This window comes from Capra hircus, chromosome 23 (assembly GCF_001704415.2).
Source record: "Capra hircus breed San Clemente chromosome 23, ASM170441v1, whole genome shotgun sequence".
NCBI lineage: Eukaryota > Metazoa > Chordata > Mammalia > Artiodactyla > Bovidae > Capra > Capra hircus.
In genome coordinates, this window is record NC_030830.1 from 28,458,791 (window position 1) to 28,479,224 (window position 20,434).

At 41.6% G+C, this 20,434-nt stretch overlaps 1 protein-coding gene across 1 annotated transcript in view; it reads left to right on the forward strand.

The window, feature by feature from the left end:
• Positions 1-18,259, forward strand: part of TNFRSF21 (TNF receptor superfamily member 21) — a 64,350-nt gene extending 46,091 nt beyond the window's left edge. Inside the window, exons 5-6 of the mRNA XM_018039101.1 lie at positions 15,019-15,247; positions 16,859-18,259. Coding sequence (XP_017894590.1) covers positions 15,019-15,247; positions 16,859-17,088 — 459 coding nt within the window. The 3' untranslated portion in view covers positions 17,089-18,259. The remainder of the gene's footprint in view (positions 1-15,018; positions 15,248-16,858) is intronic.

Below are 20,434 nucleotides of genomic sequence, written 5' to 3' on the forward strand. Positions count from 1 at the left end.
GACTGGGTATACCCTCCCTCCCTAACACACACATACTTACACATGCTTTCTTTCTTTCTTTTTTTTTTTTTTAGTAGCCTTTACTTTTTTATTAATGAGTTTTTTTGTTTGGTTGCACCACGTGGCATGCAGGATCTTAGTTCCCCAACGAGGGATTGAACGTGTGCTCCCTACAAGTAGAAGCGCAGAGTCCTATCCACTGGACTGCCAGGGAAGTCTCTTTAGTAGCCTTTAAAGATGGGATGGTTTGACACAAGCAATTTGTTTAGCGAACATTAAAGGAACACCCATTTTGTTTCAATGTCTGTACTAGGCACTGCAGATACTAAATGAAAACACACAAGATATACAATGGAATACCACTCAGCTATCAAAAAAAAACAATGAAATTTTGCCATTTGCAGTAATGTGGTGGACTTGGAGGGTGTTACGCTTAGTGAAATAAGTCAGACAGAGAAAGACAAACACTATATAAATCACCTATACGTGGAATCTAAAAAAATACACCAAACAAGTGAATACAGCAAAAAGGAATCAGACTCACAGATAATAGAGAACAAACTAGCAGTTTGGAAGGGAAGCAGGGAGGAGCAAAATAGAGATGGGGAGAAGGAGGTAAAACTATCTGGTGTAAGATAGGCTAAAAGGATATACTGTACAACACGGGGAATATAGCCGATATTTTGTAATAGCTGTAAATGAAAAGTAACCTTTCAAAATTATATTAAAAAAAAAAACAAAGGAAACAGACACACACCAAAACACACAGAAACAGAATCATCGCTCACGATGCCGGCATTTTATAGGAGGGTGCATGTGTGAGCCTGATGTTGGAACATCCTCTGTGACATGGCCATACAGAGGACTTGAAATGGGTTTTTCTTTTGTTTCTTGGGACGGTGTCTCTACATTCAGAAAAGGCTGAGTCTATCAGTGGATGATAGAGACGGGGAGTGGGAGGCAAAACTATTTTCTGCCCCTTTAATCCACATCCTTACTGGCTTCCTCAAAAAGTGCATTCGAGAGAAACAGAATCAATATTGTGAAAAGCAGCTTGTTTTCACCATGAATTACCAGTGCTGGATGTCATAGTTTGCTTTTTTAAAGCCCAAACTCATATTCAGACAAAGTGTAATATCTTTCAGTGTTGGCCTCGCTTCTCCATCCTGTGTTCATGAGACTTGTCTCTTTATCTGTTATAACCCAAGTGCCAAAAGCATATGCACTTACTGTTAAGGAATTATATTTCAGGCAGCAGGAGGCTTTATTGCACACTAGTTAATTTCATCACTTTGATCACTTGTGCGTGCGCGCTCAGTTGCTTCAGTTGTATCCGACTCTGTGTGATCCTATGGACTGTAGCTCACCAGGCTCCTCTGGAAATGGGATTCTCCAGGCAAGAATACTGGAGTGGGTTGCCACGCCTTTCTCCAGAGGATCTTCCCAACCCAGGCATTGAACCCGAGTTTCTTTTGTCTCTTGCATTGGCAGGCGGGTTCTTTACCACTAGACCATCTAGTAATTGCTTATTCCTCACCATTTCCTTAGGGGAGAGACAGCTGTCATTTCTGATTTCCCTATTAATTTTTTTTTTTTTTTTTTACAGAAGAAACTTTGATTTATCCACAGTTTGGGCTGAGTCAGGGGCAGGCTGAAACGACCAACCATTAAAATGGCTTAGGGAAAAAAGTACTAGGGAAAGAGATGGAGGAAGTGTTTTGTTTTTATAATCACTTACTTATACAATAAGCAAGTGTCTTTTGAGAATGATACAAAACACAGGAGCCATACAAGAAAAGTTCAACTCCTTAAGATGTATGTAAGTCAGAAAACACCATATACAAAACCAAAGACAAAATAATAACTGGGAAAGTTGTTTGCAATATAGGGTTAATTTCCTTTAATAATGAAGGATTTTTGCAAGTTAATTAAGAAACCAACCATCCAAAAGAAAAATGGATGGTTTGTGAACAAGAGCGTGCGCAGAAAAGAAATCCTGAAGGCTCTTAAAGGTATAGGGATTTTTTTTTTTGTAACCTTGCTCAAAATAGAAAAATTCAAATTGAAACCTGCACTGAGATGCAATGTTAACCTCTTAGCCTGGCAGAGAGGAAGGTATAACTCCATTCTTGTGTTATGAAGGGGATAAAGAAGGTGGAACAGTATCCATTGGGAATGGGTATGCACACGAGCCTGGCCCAGTGGAGGGCCATCTGGCAGGTACCAAAATACATGTGTTTTGACCATGGAGTCCACTCCTAGGAATACATCTTACATATGTTCTTTTTAAAAATTTACTTTATTGAGGTATATTATAAATCAATGTTGTATTAATTTCTATTGTACAACAAAGTGTTTCGGTTATATATATGTATACACACACATTCTTTTTCTTATCCTTTCCCATTATGGTTTATTACAGGATATTGAGTATAGTTCCCTGTGCTAACAATAGGACCTTGTTGTTTGTCCATTTTCTGTGCAGTAGTTTGCATCTGCTAATCCCAACCCCCCAATCCACCCCTCCTCCACCTCATCCTATGTATATCCTTACATACATCCTACATATGTGCAGAATGGTGCAGGTAAATTATTCATTGTAGCATCACTTGCTAGTAACAAAAAAGATAGAAGCAACACAAATGCCCTTCAATAGAGAACTGGTTATGTAAGCAATGGAGCATCCATACAGTGGAACAGTACGCATTTATCAAAACCAGTGAGTCAGCTCTTTATGTGCTTAACCTCAAGAAACATTTTTAAACAAAAAAGTGCAAGGTACAGAACAGTATGGATGTAAACTGTGCCACCATGTTGTAAAAAAGAATTGTAAAGAATGAAAGAGAAGGTCTAGAATAGGGTGAAGAATATATGTACCTACCAGATTGGTGTAAGTGTAGATTATTCTGGAAGAATACATGGGGGGCTGGGAACAGTTAACACTGGAAGGAAAATGAGAAGCTGACATCATTGATTAGTGAGGGGAAAGTATTTTCAGAGTTCCCTTTTGCACCTGTGGCATTGGGTACCACGTATAGTCTAATTCTAATGGCATAAATTCAACTAAGATTTTTATTAAATGACACTAATTTAATCAGATTTGGGAAGTTCAGAAAATCTGAGTAGAAAGATCAGCTTGAGCCTACTTATTTCAAGGTGTTTTTATGAAATTATTTTCTGTCCACACTTCTAAAAAAAAACCATTCTAAAGCCTTTATTTAGCATCATGTAGACTATTTCATTATAATACTTGTTAACTTCAAGACAAATATTAAAATAACTTACTGGCAGCTACCAAAGGCCCTTTGGAACAACACCTCAGTCTCTGATTGGGTGGATCAGTACCACAAGATTGATTGCTTGCATGCATGCTAAATCGCTTCAGTCGTCCGTCACCCACCAGGCTCCTCTGTCCACGGGATGCTCCAAGCAGGGATACTGGAGTGGGTTGCCATGTCCTCCTCCAGGGGATCTTCCTGATCCAGGGATCAAACCCACATCTCTTACCTCTCCTGCATTGGCTGGTGGGTTCTTTACCACTAGCACCACCAGGGGGGAGGGGGAGGGCAGGCTTGCCTGGTGGCTTTAATGGCAAAGAATCTGCCTTCAATGTGGGAGACCAGGGTTCAGTTCCTGGGTTGGAAGATCCCCTGAAGGAGGGTGTGGCAACCCACTCCAGTATTCTTGCCTAGAGAATCCCCATGGACAGAGGAGCCTGTGAGCTACAGTCCATGGGGGTGCAAAGAGTCGAGCACGACTAAGCCCACCACCTGGAAAGCCTACCATTGGATTAATGCACCCCAATTAAAGGATCAAAGCTACTGCACAATAAGTCTCTATACATATCTTAAGTACACAGGTACCTGGCAAATTTTAAATTCACAGGACCTCCTTTTATATAGTTGGATACTTCGATCGTGTCTTAAGGCAAGGTTATGATTCTTGCAATCTTTTGTTCATCACTAGAATTGTCCCAAGGCTCTTTTTGTGGGAAAGGCTTCCTAATGAGCAATAGGTCTCACTGAGTGAGGTTTAGGGAAACCTGTCATTTTCAACAGGGCCAACTCCTCCTGTAATGATGGGGCTGAGCCCTTATAAGGCTGGGTGGAGTGTTTGATTGTCAGCTGGCTCCAGCTCTGAACTCAGGGAGCCCCCTGACTTACTCTCCTCACTTCCTTTTTTTGAGAAAGCCGGTTGGTGAGTCAGCTCAGGGTTGATGTCAGCAGCCTGAACAGCTTGCAGACAGTGGGTTGCCACGCCCTCCTGGCCTCCCTCCGGAGCCAGCTGGTTCTTACCAGCTCTGGCAGCTTTATACCGCGTTGCTTGCGGCTTCTTGTGCTTGTTACCCCGCGCACCCAATTCTCTTAAGTTATCTTGCTTAAGGCAAGGATTGGCTAGCAACCACACCTTGGCTTAAATGTGGCTGGTTTTTTAGCCCTTGGGATTCAGTTTTGAAATGAACTCTTGAGATCAGGATTAGCAAATGATTAGGGGCAGGAGGAAAAAGGACGACAGAGGATGAGATGGCTGGATGTCATCACCGACTCGACGTGAGTCTGAGTGAACTCCGGGAGATGGTGATGGACAGGGAGGCCTGGCGTGCTGCGATTCATGGGGTCGCAAAGAGTCAGACATGACTGAGCGACTGAACTGAACTGAACTGAACTGTATATGTACGACTATAGGTAGATGGCTTCCCTGGTAGCTCAGTTGGTAAAGAATCTGCCTGCAGTGCAGGAGACCTGGGTTCAATCCCTGGGTCAGGAAGATCCCCTGGAGAAGGAAATGGCACCCCACTCCAGTATTCTTGCCTGGAAAATCCTTTGGATAGAGGAGCCTGGCAGGCTTCAGTCTATGGGGTTGCAAGAGTCTGGACTTAAGGGCTAAACCGCGGCATATAAGACTATAGCGACTGCCTTGACTGGGACTTGAGATGCTTAAAGGAGAAGCTCACCATGGCCAGCTACCCTGTTGTTGTTCAGTGGCTAAGTCGTGTCTTCCTCTTTGTGGCCCCATGAACTGTAGCCCGCCAGGCTCCCCTATCCTTCATTGTCTCTGGGAGTTTGGCTCAGATTCATGTCCATTGAGTTGGTGATGCTTATATAACCTGGGCTGATGTTTATATAGAATCTTAAGTAAGGCTGCAGTTGAAACACAATTCTTGAATTATTCTATGCATGGACCAATCTAGGGTGGGTTGAGGGTGTCTTTCTAAATAATACTCTAGTGGTTTTGGCATGTTTGGGTCAAGTTAATCCTGAGAGCCTCCTGAGGGTGGGTGAGTTTGTTCCGCAGGTTCTGCTGTTGGCTTACAGCTCACCTGGGAAATGCATATTTTAGTGTTCACTCAACTCTGCCACCTCTGTTGTCTGGCACAGGGGTTCCCAGGGAACTTGAACATCTTGGCATCTTGACATTGTACTTCTGTTCCTGCTTCCATCTCCTGACCTCTAGAAAGGAGATCTAGAAAGCATTAAGGCTGCAGTGTCTTAGCTGCAGTCATTGCCAGTGTCTTAGTGGCAGTCATCGCTTGCCGGTTGATGATTTAGATTTAAATGGTAGCTCTGTCCCCTAGTTATGCAATAGAAGCCCCTCTTCACTGCCCTTTCCTATAATCTGGGCTGGGCGGGAGAAGTAAGAAGGAAGATTGACAAAGCACTTAACAATCAGAAGCTTAGGAAAAGTTTGGGGAATTTTTGCCTTCAGGTTATTTGGCCCATAGCCCTTCTTTATGTATTTATTGTCCTCCCTTTAAAAAAAAAAGACTCAGGAAACAAAGAAAAATTAAAGCATAGTACAACACACATGTGTAACCTACCACCTAGATTGAACAATTATGTTTTGACATCTTTGCTTTATCTATGTATATGTGTGTGTATGTGTATATGTATATTTCCACTCCATGTTTCTTTTTGTAAGACTTCCCTCCAAATTTGTTAGAACTGCCAACCTTTCTTTTAAAGGTTAAGGAATCATCGTCTTCTCAATTTCCTCTTTTTTCTTTATATTTGCAAAAATTTTTACTGAGTAAACTTGGCTGCTTCTTCTCGTGACCCCTTTCTCTGGATTGTATTGAAACAAGAATTCACACTCAGAAGAATAAAGTCATTGTTTCCTATCAGCAGGGACTTTAACGAAACTTTCCCCTTTTATTGGAGGTGGGATTTTTTTTAAGGGAGAAATCATCTTGTACAGAAATTCTTTAGTATCTGAACTTAGGAATTAAATAGATTCAGGTACATGTTTTGAGGAGGTGGGGCTGGTAACCATCATTATGTGAACTCTCACTTAGATCTGAAGTCCAGGAACCACATAACTTTGGGTAACAAAACCTTTCTTATTATCTGAACTCCTTTTCTCTAAACATAGGAACCACATAGATTCCAGTATCAAGAGATACTTGTATGGTAAGGAGGAAAGTACTTGTTTTTTTATCAGAACCCAGTCTTACATATCTACATAGACCTATTAAAAGTCATGAAATTTAATTTGATCTTGGCAGCTGGGAGAGTGGGGGAAACAAGCTTGAGATAATATCATCATCCTTAAATAGTTGTAGTTATCTCTTTATTTGTGACTGTAATTCATTTGAGATAGACCTTTAGTGGAAATTGAATTTGTGTTTTTTTTTTTGAGTAGTCACTGGTCTGTTGGGATCTGAAATATTTTCTAATAGAAAACAAGGTTATTGGCCACAGTTGAAGTATCTGGTATTTACATAATCTCTCGTCTTTACCTCCGGGCAGCCATCCAGCCGGGGTGCAAGATCTGCTGTTGAGTTATAGGTCCTCTGGCCCCTGCAGTCTGATGGACAGGGCGGAGCAGCTCCCTGTGGTCATATGATGTCTTTGTATTGAGTTTACAGGGTTTGTCAGTATCTGTAAATACAGTGAGTCTAGACGGGCAAGTGACATGACTCAGCAAAGAGGATTAACTTGGGTAGAAACTAGACCAAACCTGATCTTTTTTTTTTTTTTTTTAAGTTTTTATTGTGGTAAAATACACGTAACATGAAATTACTATTTTAATCATTTTTAAGTGTACAATTCAGAGGGATTAAGTCTATTCCCAGTGCTGTGAACGTTTATCGTCCATCTCCAGAACTTTTTCATCATCCCAAACTGAAGCTCTCTGCCCATTGAATGATGATGACGAATGATCTCTGCTCCTCCGTCTCTGGCAACTACTGCTCTACTTTCTGTCTCTGTGAATTTGCCTGTTCTATGTGTGTCTTATCAGTAGAATCATGCAATCTTTAATCTTCTGTGTCTGCTCTGTTTCACTCAGCATTAACAGTTTGAAGGGTCATCCATGTTGCAGCATGCATGAAAATTTCATTCCATTTTAAAATATGAATAATATTCCCTATATGTATAAACAGCATTTTGTTTAACTATTAGCCTGTTCATGGGCATTTAGGCTGTTTCCAGCTTTTGACTATTGGAAATTGGCTGCTCTAAACATTGGTGTACAAGTATCTGTTTAATTCCCAGATTTCAATTATTTTGGATACATATGCATAAGTGGAATTGCTGATTTATATGAGAATTCTTCATTTAACTTGCTAAGAAACAACTACAGATTTTAAGTGAAAGTTGCTTTGGCCACCTGATGCAAAGAGCCGACTCATTTGAAAAGACCCTGATGCTGGGAAGGATTGAGGGCAGGGGGAGAAGGGGACGACAGAGGATGAGATGGTTGGATGGTATCACCGAATCGATGGACGTGGGTTTGGGTGGACTCTGGGAGTTGATGATGGACAGTGAGGCCTGGTGTGCTGCGATTCATGGGGTTGCAAAGAGTCGGACATGACTAAGTGACTGAACTGAACTGAACTGAAAGTCGCTTAGTCTTGTCTGACTCTTTTGACTATACAGTCCATGGAATTCTCCAGGCCAGAATACTGGAGTGGGTATCCTTTCCCTTTTTCAGGGAATCTTCCCCACCCAAGGATCGAAGCCAGGTCTCCCGCATTGCAGGTGGATTCTTTACCAGCTGAGCCACAAGGGAAGCCCATGGATACTGGAGTAGGTAGCCTCTCCCTTCTCCACTGGACTTTCCCAACCCAGGAATCAAACTGGGGTCTCCTGCATTGCAGGCGAGTTCTTTACCAACTGCGGTATTAAGGAAGCCCACAGGTTTTAAATATAATTTAAATGTAATTTTGTGAGTGAAATTTGATCAAAATCTGTATTTTAGTTAATAATACTGTATCACACTAATTTCCTGTTTTTTTTTTTTTAACAACATAGCATTTCTGTATATTCTCAGAATTGGATTAGAAGTTTCAAACCTCATTCAAAATTTTTTTTAAATCACTAGATAGTAAGCTTTCTGGCCTTTTAGCAGTAACACTAGATGTCTGAATAAGTGGAACTGTATCAAAATTTTGAGTGAATGTAAATTAGAAATTTAGCATTATATTCATACTTAGTTAAACAAGTGGAATCAAAATGTCATACATTTTTTAGCTAGACAAAAATGGAGTTGTGTTCTAAAATATATATTACATTATAATGCTATTTATGTATTTTGTGACCAAATGCTTTTCTATTACACTTGATCAAAGCTTGAAAAAGAACAACGAAAGAGAGAGAAACTGGAGAGCGTAAATGAAATGGGAGCACTAAGCATGAACCAGAAAAAGTGAAACACACAATGAAAGTGAAAGCTCAGCATATAGTCCAGTTGTTTTTAAACGTGGCTGCTCATTAGAATCACATCTGGAGCTTTGGAGAAGATAACAGTGGCTTCTGTCTTGGGCAGGTTACTTAAACCTCTTTGAGCCATGGTTTGCTCATCTGTAAAATGGAGCTAAGAGCTACCTTAGCATCAGATAGATTCCGTATGTTCGTGTTGCGCCACTTAGCTGAGCACTGATGATAACATTCTTTAAAGTCCTTCTTTGTTTACTGGAGCTGAGTAACAAGCTGGTCAGCTCAGATGGAATAACAATTAGTTTCCACTGAATTTAGCAAATGTGTTTTTGAAAACCATCTTTAAGTGATAGACATTTTCACAAATGTGGCATAAGAATTCTACCTACTTTCTAAGTATTGGATGAGATCTGGAGGAAAGGTTCAGTTGGAAGGGAGACTTTTGATAATAAGGGGCTTTCTCCTTAACCCTATCAGGCATATTTGGCTACAGAGAGGAGAGAGAAGGATCTTATGGAATCTGACTGGGTGATGCCAGGAGCCAAGGGGTTAAGTTGAACCATTTTGGCAGATTAGCAAGGGGCATTCAAGCTGGGTAATGAAGGCTTCATTTCAGGAGATCACTGATGCATCAAAGTTGCTAATTAGTTTTATGAAAACAGATTGTACAACCACGGGGAGATTGTAATTGGGTAGTAATTGAAAATAACTCAGTGCTAAACCTTAGTTGAGGAACCAGTGGGAGTAACTTGGAAGGAGAAAGGGAGCTGGGGGGGTCTGCAGGTGGTGAGGGGAGAAAATGAAAGAGCCGTAGTGAGACAAACAGTAAGCAAGACAATGTGAAAAGAGATAATGTAGAGGAACCTTATTCTTTTAGAAATGAGGAAACAAGTCTGAAAAGGGACAGGGTTTTTCTAAGACCACACAGCTAGTTATCGATAGGCTTCTTTTCTTTCCTTGCCATGATGTTCCAGGATTGGCATGACTTTGAGTCTTAGGAGTTGACTATGAAGATCATGAAACATGCTGAAACAAAGGCTTCTGGGGCTGGAGTCCTCCACCCTTTCATGCTTGCAGAGTATCCTCAGGGATGCTGTTCCATCATAGGAAAGAAGCAAAGTCTTCTCAAGCCCTTGTTTTGTTTATTTACCACCCTTGCCATAACTACATCTTCTGCACCCATGGCCCCACCATCCCTGGGGCTGGAGAGACACTTCAGACTTCCACAGTGGGTCATCCTAGGAAAGGCCAGTCAACGGGGAAGTGAGTTTTGGTTTGATATTAAAAGAGGAGAGTTAATGTTTCCTTGGGGTATAGCTGATTTACAATGTGGTGCTAGTTTCGGGTGTATAGCAAAGTGATTCAGTTATACATACACATATTGTGATATCGTTGTTTAGATTCTTTTCCTGTAGATGTTGTTACAGAATACTGAGTTCCCTGAGCTACATGGTAGGTCCTTGTCGATCATCTGCTTTATCTCTGGTAGTGTATGTATGTTAAGAGGGGAGTGAGTTTTGAACTTCAGTTTCAGGTTGTGATTTGACTGCACACCCAAAATAGGCAGCTGGATTTGGGGAGCTGGTTGAGGGAGAGAGGGGAGAATAAACAAATTATTTATGCAAGAATAAACTGGACTTTGCTCTTTCCGGTGCGACCTGGGACAAGTTACATCATTGTCCTCACCAACGCTGCCCAAGCCTCTGTAACCCAGAGACATTCAAGGCCACAAATCTCAGTCAATAGCTTGTGTACCTAATCTCTTTGGTTGGTTCCTTGTACTCAGTGGTTCTGGTAAATCAGAAAGGCAAGTAGTCAGCAGTGAAGCTTTAGGTATGACTCAGGTGTCAAGTACGGTGAACCACTTATCTCTCTTTTCTTATCAGTTTGGACCAATAAATACAGTATCTGGAAGGACAAAGTGCATTTGCGTTGAAACTAATCAGGAGAACATTTGGGGTTCATTTGGCCAAAATCTTCAGGGTATAGCTGATTTACAATGTGGTGTTAGTTTCAGGTGTATAGCAAAGTGATTCAGTTATGCGTACACATACTGTGATATCGTTGTTTAGATTCTTTTCCTGTAGATGTTGTTACAGAATAGTGAGTTCCCTGTGCTACGTGGCAGGTCCCTGTTGGTCCTCTGCTTTATCTATGATAGTGTATGTATGTTAAGAGGGGAGTGTATGTCAAATCGTGTGGTCTTGCAGTTCACACAATAGACCCATATAGATTTGGGCTACTTGGGAAGCTCTCCTCACAGTCCCTGCGCCCTCCCTCTTTTTGGTCTGTCTGACTGTCTAACCCTTATTTCTCAACTGAGTCTTCTAAGTTAGCATGATTACCTCATGGCTATAGAGCAAAAACAGCTCTACTTTTCGAGTTTCTCCAAAGGAAACTCAAGTATCTATCTGGGGGATCCATTGCCTTTACTGGCCAAGTTTTCCCAGAGGCCTTTAAGTCAGTGTTTGCCTCACTGCAGTAAGTTGGGAGGACTGTTGTCCTTTTGTACCCGTGAACGCTTAAGAAAAGTATAGAGAGGTGCTCAGTCAAGTAGATGATTTTCCAACTGTCCTGTTCCTTGGCTATCAACAAAAATAAGAACTGTTACAGCCACGTTTTCAAGTTAACAGAGGGAAAACACACTTATAGTGGTGAGTGTGTTTTAAAAAATAGCATTGTTTTTCTAATTATAAAAATTAATGTCCCTGTAGAGGGGCTCTGTATCAATATAGAGGGGTGGGATGGGGCGGGAGATGGGAGGGAAGTTCAAAGGGGAGGGAATATATGTATACCTATGGCTGATTCATGTTGAGGTTTGACAGAAAACAACAAAATTCTGTAAAGCAATTATCCTTCAATAAAAGAATTAATTAAAAAAAAAAAAGTAATGTCCCTGTGGAGCATTTGGAAAGCTTAAAGAAGAAAAAAGGAATAAACTAAGTTAGTCAGGGTATCTTTTGTGAATATTTTGATAAGTTTATGTTCACATCTTTTCCGGGAGGATATAGCCTGTTTCTGTAGACATCCGGCTTTCTTGTTTAGAGCATTTGCCTTCATTTTCAGTACCTGAATCTTTTATAAGTGCTCTTTATCTGCTATAAAGTCAATACTGAACCATGAACTTTCTGAACTGATAAAGAATTACCTATTACACACATCCTGAACCTCAGTTTCTTTTGTTGTTGTTGCTTATTATTTTTGGTTGCACTGGGTCTCCCTTGTTGTATGGGGTCTTTCTAGCTGCAGTGAGCGTGGGGTACTGTTTGTTGCAGTACTCGGGCTTCTCACTGTAGTAGCTGCTCTTGTTGCACACGCTCTAGGTATATGGTCTTCAGTAGTTGAGGCTCGCAGGCTCCAGAGCACAGGCTCAGTGCTTGTCGAGCATAGGCTTTAGTTGCTCCACAGCATGTGGCATCTTCCCGGACCAGAGACCAAACCCATGTCCTCTGCTTTGGCAGTGGACTCCTATCCAGTGTACCACCAGGGAAGTCCAAGCCTCAGCTTCTTGTTAGAGAAAGCACAGGTAATACAATGTTTGAGTTTCAGTGTTGCAAACTAGTTTTGATAGATATTGTCAACAGGCAAATAAAGGGAGGAAAGAAGTTTCTAGGGGCAGTTTTTTCTTTTTTTTCTGATAGGGAAAAAAAAATGCAGGTAACTCTAGAGAAATCTGGAATGCAACCAACTACTGTGTATCTTCTATCTAGTAACAGATATCTCTACTTGGTAGCAAAACTGATTTTCTAGAAAGATGCATGTCAAACAGTCAATTGTGAGCGCTATTGTGGAGATGCTAAAACCATTCCTAGTGGCGTTTTCCCATTCACTCAACTCGCTGCTAATGATTGGACAGCTCCGCTTCAGCATTCTGTCTTTCCAAATTGTGTTGGGAATCAAGTCCTTAATTTCCACTGATAAGATCCTTTGGGAAAATTAAATAATGAGCTGAGTTCAGGAAATAGGTGGGTGGACTTCTTAGTCTGTTGGCATGTGATTTGTGGGTGGGAATTTCTTTTTAAAGCAAGAATAGTGCACTATATATTGGCTGACTGGGTTATCCATGTGCTGGAGTGTAGACAAGTGTTCTTTGTCTAATTGAGCGAATAAAAAACACGTATTGGCATGAATGGCCATGTGCATTTTCAAGGAGGAGGGGTGCATGCCAAGGCCTAATGAATTCAGATCTTCAAAGCATATCTATAAGGGCTGCCCTGGTGGGTCCAGTGGTTAAGACTTGCCCTTCCAGTGTAGGGGGTACAGGTTAGATGCCTGGCCAGGGAACTAAGATCCCACATGCCTCACACCAAAAAACCAAAACCTGAAACAGAAACAATATTGTAACAAATTCGCTAAAGGCATTAAAAATGGCCCACATTAAAAAAGAAAAAGAAAAAAAAAAACCTATCTGTAAAGCTTGGCTGTGGATCAGAAGGGAACTGGTGGGAATGCATGTTACCCAAATCTTCAGCTTGCCCTGGAAGCAGAAGCAGGATGTTGGTGGTTTGTACAGGGGACGGATGCTGTTGGGACATTAGACGTGCCATCATCAGAGGTCTTCAGAATCTGCACTCAGTTGCAAGAATTGATCTGGGCTCAGAGGTTGTAAAAGAGGCAGTTGTGCTTTTCTTTATGCATTTTAACACTAGTCAGCGTGATGCTTTGAAATGAGGGTCAGTGTCCTCCTGATTGAGGAACTTGAAAATGTTTCGCTTGACATGTGTGGAGTCTAGTCATGAGGTTTATAATGAGGGTGATAAACAGCTCTCGGAAGAGCACACATCATCCCTTGAACCCTGCCCTGTGTCATCTGGCCACCTGGCTGCCGGATTTCCCTCCCAGCCAGAAGAGCAAATAAAAAGATAAGTCAACCGACTGGGAGATGCCACCAGTGCCTGCCACATTTCTAACCTATGGTGTCAAATGACAAGGGCAAGTAGAGATATCCAGCTGGGCTGAGTTGAACATTGGCTTTCTCCCAGGATCTGTGTGCCCTCTTGGGCCTCAGTCATTTCACCTGCAAAATGGGGTGATACTACTTGTCACTCCTGCCCATCTTCCCTGTGCATCCCAGTACAAGCCACGATGATACCTCAGCTGGCCACCATGGCATCATCCTGCCTGGTCCCCCCACGTTGATTTTTGCCTCCCTAAAATCCAGTCTCGTTGTCCAGCCAAAGTGGTCACGATGGTCACTGTCTCTGTCTGAAATCATCTTGTTTGGTGGCTTTCTTGTGATTGTCTCTCTGACCCCCACCCTGGAATGCGAGCTTCACGGTTTCCACTACATCCTTAAGAGGCCATCTACTGGTTTCAGAAGGGTGGTCCTCCCTTTCTCTTTCTAGCTGCTTTTGCCTCTGGTGTTCTTATTCTTTGACACAGTTTTATTGAGTCCCAGAGCTAGTTTGAAAAGGGAATCAGGAGAGGTAGGGTCTAGTCTGAGTCCTGCCACTTCTTGGCTGAGTGCCCTGAAGACAGTCACTTATCTTCTCTGGGCCTTTTTCCATACCTGTAAAGAGAAGGGTATATTCATTTGCAAGGACTGCCATGCTAAAGTATCACAGACGGGGAAGCCTAAGCATCTGAAGTGTATTTTCTCACAATTCTGAAGACTAGGAGTTTGAGGTAAAAATGTTGGTAGGGTTGATTCTTCTTGGTGTGCAGAAGATGACCATCTTCTCCGTGTCTTCACGTGGCTTCCCCTCTGTGGTCTGTATCCTCATCTCTTCTTACAAGGACGTTGGTCACAGTGGATGAGGGCCACTTCATTACCTCTTTAAGGTCCTGTCTCCAAAAATAGTCAGTCATGTTCTGAGGTATCAGGAGTTATGAATTCAACATATGAATTTTAGGGGCACACAAATTCATCTCGAAACAGACAAGAATATGCTGTATATTATCTAAACTCCAGTGGTACAAAATTATATTTTAGGTTGGGGATCTTCCTTTTCACTTTCTTGTCCAGTTACACTCCTGTGAGGTAACAGCTTCATATACACATAATTCCTCATTTTTAATCTTCATACATAATCCTCAGGTGTATTTTGAAGGGTTTATGAGCATGTGTGTAGCAATAATGTAAGTTATGGACAGTCAAAATGGGAGAATTTCTCTATAAAATGTTAAGTGGAACAAAAAGTGTCTGGAAAGGGCTTTTAATTTCATTTTTCTCTATAATTTTTAATTAAAAAAATTATGTTTATTTTTTCAATTGAAGTAGAGTTGATTGACCATATTCTGTTAGTTTCAGGTGTACAGCAAAGCGATTCAGTTATATATATATTCCTTTTCAGATTCTTGTCCATTATAATTTGTATAACTTTGGACTGTGTAGTTCACAATGGTTTACTTCTTCCCACAGCTGGACACTGACAAGCTGGCTCTCCCCATGAGCCCCAGCCCGCTCAGCCCCAGCCCGATCCCCAGCCCCAACACGAAACTTGAGAATTCCACACTCCTGACGGTGGAACCGTCCCCTCTGGACAAGAACAAGGGCTTCTTCGTGGATGAGTCTGAGCCCCTCCTTCGCTGTGACTCCACCTCCAGCGGGTCCTCCGCGCTGAGCAGGAACGGCTCCTTTATAACCAAAGGTACAGATGGCTGGCAACCCGCTTTCGTTCTTAAGTCTCCTCCAGAACAGCCCCTGGGATCTCTCCCTCTATCAGTTCCTCGTTCCAGTAGGAGTAGGATCAACTGAATGACCTACTCTGGCCTCTTGAGGTGAGGCTAGCCTGTGCGAAACTACGTCATTACTCACCCAGGACCTGCCTGGAAAATCTTTACAGTCCTGACTGTCTGGCCGGGAGCCTGTGTCCAGGAGTATCAGTCACCCTTAGTCCTCATGATGTTATCAAGTGTTTCAGGGAAAGTCCGATAACGTGTAGTCTGGCAGGGTTTTTTTTTTTTCCTTTTTGCAAATTATTTACCAAGCTTGTAGAACACAGGGATTTAAAGTATAACTTATCTTGAGAGTCTGGAGTATAGGTTTTATTGACTCAAATTAAAATTCGCTCTGTTAAGCTTGGTTGCAAATAATGTTTTAAAGATTCTGGACTGACGCTTTTGGTAAATAATTTGCTACTTGCAGTTCTGAATAGCAGCGTAGGGAATTAACAGGTATACTATATTGATGACTGACTTTTGTTAGAAATTTCCTAGTTTGGGTAACACCAGTTATATTTTACTGAAAGGGCTATATTTTATGTTGTTATATTTTACATATTTATAAAATATATTCTATTTTACATGTTTATATTTTATACTTTATATAGTCATATATCCGTATAAAGATTTATATTTAGTTTGTAATTTGGTACATATTATCTTTTAGAGAATGCATTTTATAATGGTAATAATAGTTTAGTTTCTTACCCCATTTTAAGATATGACCCAACAAGCAGTATTTTCTTATTTATGTGCCTTGGCTCCTAGAAGTTTACTTTTCAAAGATAACAAAGTGAAAGTCGCTCAGTCGTGTCCAACTCTGTGCGACCCCATGTATTTCTCCAGGCCAGAATGCTGGAGTGGGTAGCCTTTCCCTTTTCCAAGGGATCTTCCCAACCCAGGGATCGAACCCAGAACCCACGTCTCCCACGTTGCAGGTGGTTTCTTTACCAGCTGAGCCACAAGGGAAGCCCAGGAATACTGGAGTGGGTAGCCGCTCTCTTCTCCAGCAGATATTTCCAACCCAGGAATCGAATCAGGGTCTCCTGCAGGCAGGTTCTTTTACCAACTGAGCTATCAGGGAAGCCCAAAATACAACAATGTAATTAGAAAGCTGATAAGCTGATTATTAACTTGGAATGTTTGTGGGGAAAAGACTGGGCTGATCTTTGCTTACTAACACACACTACAGATGGGAAAAGTAGTGACGTTTCTTTCTTTTAAGTTCCTTTAAGTATTTCAGCATCCTCCTGAGTTTTGGAGGAACTTAGAAGTCACTTGAGTCCAGGCAAAATGTCATGTTCCATCAACAACCCAATCAAGTAGATCCTTGTCTGATCTCTATTAGGCCAATCTGGCTTGTTATCTTAAGCACAATGTTGGCAAAACCCACCGTGTTGTTTGCAATGTGCCAGAGCTTCACTCCCTCACCTTGTCGGGGGTGGGGACAGCCTGGGGAGAGGATCACTGTCACCTTAACCCTCCTGTTCCCTAACGCAGTCCCTTTACAGCTGTCCCCTCCTCTTTCTTCCCTGCAGAAAAGAAGGACACAGTCTTGCGACAGGTGCGTCTGGACCCCTGTGACTTGCAGCCTATTTTTGATGACATGCTCCACATCCTGAACCCCGAGGAGCTGCGGGCGATTGAAGAAACTCCACAGGCTGAGGACAAGCTGGATCGGCTGTTTGAGATCATTGGAGTCAAGAGCCAGGAAGCCAGCCAGACCCTCCTGGACTCTGTTTATAGTCATCTTCCCGACTTGTTGTAGAACACGAGGAATACTGCACTCTGGAAATTACTCAATTTAGTGGCAGGGTGGCATTTTTTTTTCTTTTTTAATTTTTATTTTTTTGGTGTGTGTGCTCACGCGTGTGTGTTTAACGGAGTATATGGCCAGTTCTTTCTTTTTAAAAACCCATCTGGGAAATTAGCATATAAGCCTTTTTGACTGTTTCAGAATACCCACCACTGAAGTTTTTTTTTAGGTTCCCTATTTTCTCTGTTTTGCCTTTGGATGTATTCTCATACTTGTTCTGTGCACTTTAAATTCACTTAATGAACCACAAATGCAGTGTGGCTCTTCTCACACACTGGATTGTGAGGCTCTGAACTTCTTAAGCATCATGGCATCTTATGAATGCTATAAGCCGTCTTCGTGTCTCAAAATCCACTTCTGCTTTTATTATTACTATTTTATTATTTGTCATTTATGGGTTTTCTTAAGGGTTCGAGAAATGTAAGACCCCATTGAGTTACTGTAATGCAATTAGATTTTGAGTTATCTTTTTAATATGCCTTTTTGGATAGTTCATATTCATGGCTGAAACTTGACCACACTGTTGCTGATTGTATGGTTTTCACTTGGATACGTGTTGAATGCTTGATTACTTGTGCTCCCCTTACGCTAATCTGCTCTGGGCTGGAGACATGAAGTCCTCACAAGCCATCACGACTTTACTATTCGAGTGGCTTGACAACCAGGCCACCAAAGAACTTGAACTTCATCTTTTAGGGATTGAGCTCTTCTGGAACCTATTGCTGCACTTTGGAAAGTCACAATTGAAGTGCTGGTGACAACTGGCACCTTTTCCAAAGGGAATTTGCCCAGCTTTGCTTGACAAGATGTCTTGTTTTTTTATACACACATAGTCAATAGGTCCAGTCTGCCCTCAAGGCCTTGGTCTTGGTGGGTTTCCTTCATTCAATCACTTTAATTAAAAATGGCTGCAGCTGTAAGAACTCTTACCTGATATATTTGCAACTCTGCTCCCATTTATAGACGTGCTGTCTGATGCTCAGTTGATGGATTCTAATGCAAAGGTGGTGTGGACTCTCTGTGTGTGGGTGGGGTTTGTGGGTATAATGGTGAGGGACTGATATCAGAAAAATGCCTTCAAGTGTACTAATTTATTAATAAATATTAGGTGTTTGTTACTTGAGTAGTTGGAGTGTATTTAATCCTTGTCTTATCTATGTGTTCAAGGCAGAACTCTTTGATCAGTCTCTTGGAAAAGTATATTCTAAAAACTTTAGCCTTTCTAGGGACCTGTGGTTCAGTGGTTACAAATCTGCCTTGCAATGCAGGGAACCTGGGTTCCATCCCTGGTTGGGGAACTAAGCCCCCATGCTGCAACTACTGAGCCCACGTGTTCTGGAGCCAGTGGGCCACAACTAGAGCCCACTCGCCACAACTGGAGAGTCTGCATACCTCGACGAAAGATCCCATGTGAGGCAGCTAAGACCCAACACGACCAAAGAAAGAAGCATTTCAAAAATTAAAAAAATAAAAACTTCAGCCTTTCTAATTTGTGAATCATGCATATTAGCAAAGATTTGTGTTTGTAAAAGTACCTGGAAATTCATAGAGAAAGACTTCCAAGCGTTTCCTAGTTTTATGGAGGTAAATCTGAGGCTTCTGCTTTTGAAATTGTCTCTACTTTAAGAAGTGAGGATTTGGAGGTGCAGAGGTTTAATTGCTGACTAGGCCTTGGACTGTATGCTTCTTACTCATTTCCATCTAGGAAACTAACACTCATGGGCGGGTCTATACAAGTTCACAGACTTCTATATGAAGCCCCATTGCCCCTGAATAACTATGGGGAACTTTCTGGGAAGTATGGCATCTTATGTGGGTGGGACATATTACTTTACATTTTATCTATTATGTTATAGTTTGTTTCACTGCATATCCCCCTTAGCTTGGGAACCCTGGCTCTACGGCATTCTCACAGTCAGAACCCTCAGCAACTTTGAGTTCCTCTTTCAGTAAGAAATTGGAAGTGGATAGCCTGTCTGAACACTTTGACACCCGTGTCAGTGACATGAAAGGGCTTTTCTGCTTTTGTGTGCTTCCATGTGGCTGGTTTCTAGAGAGCCATCCTGGGATTTGGTTTCGTGGCTCTTGGGCCAGGTTTCCCTTCTTCTTTTGTCGACAGAGCACAGAAACTCTTCACAAAAGGAAAAGCTAAACCAGAATGGGTCCTGGATGGTGGTAGAGACAGATTTTTGTTTGTTTCTCTTAAGGTTTCAGGAGCACTGTTTATTTTATGTGGGGGTGGAAAATGTGAATGAATGAGTCAGCATTGTGGTTATTAAATTCGTAAATTCTTCATAGCTTGGGGATGCTTCTGTTTATTGTTTACACAGCTTTATACTTTATTGTGGAGAAGGAAATGGAATCCCACTCCAGCACTCTTGCCTGGGAAATCCCATGGACGGAGGAGCCGGGTAGGCCGTAGTGACTTCTCACATTTATCCTATAAGATAGGAACTGTTATACCCATTTTATAGATGAAAAATAGGCTTTATTTTAAAGGCTAGGGAACTTGCTTAAGGACCAACAGAAGAGCTGTAGAGATCAGACTGGAACTTGAATCTGAGGCTGTTTATTCAGTACTAGAACCAGAACCAGAACGCGTTTGTCAGAGATCACGGTGATGAAATGTATCTGGGTTATAGGGAAAATGCTCTACTTAAGTTGAATAAATAAGGTGGCTCAGATGGTAAAGAATAGGCAGTGCAGGATACACGAGTTCGATCCCTGGATTGGGAAGCTCCCCTGGAGAAAGGAATGGCTACCTGCTCCAGTATTGTTGCCTGGAGAATTCCATGAACAGAGGAGCCTGGCAGGCTACATTCCATAGGGTTGCAAAGAGTCAGACACGACTTGAGTGAGTAACAATTTCACTTTTTCACTGTAGGGAAAAATGTTATACTTAAGCTGAATAAATAATTGTGAAAATATAGCGATAGGCTGACAGCTCTTGGTGACGCAAGGGGAAAGGAACATAGGGGTTGTGGTTAAACAGAAGTTTAACATTTAAAAAAATTAATTTTTATTTGAGTATAGTTACTTTACAATGTTGTTAGTTTCTACTGTGCAAAATCTTTTTGGGATTTCAGAAGCTTAATGTTGAATTAATACAACATATATAGCTATTTTTTTAAAAAAGCGAAGGCTAGTTGCACTATTAAAAAACAGCTTGTTCTGGTCAGAGTTAATGATAATATGATTCGTATAGTACGTTGCTCACCTTGGAGGTTTTCTCTCTGGTTGGAGCTGCCTTCCTTTGAGGGGTCTGGGAAACTGTAAGGTCTCCAGTGTAGGGATGAGG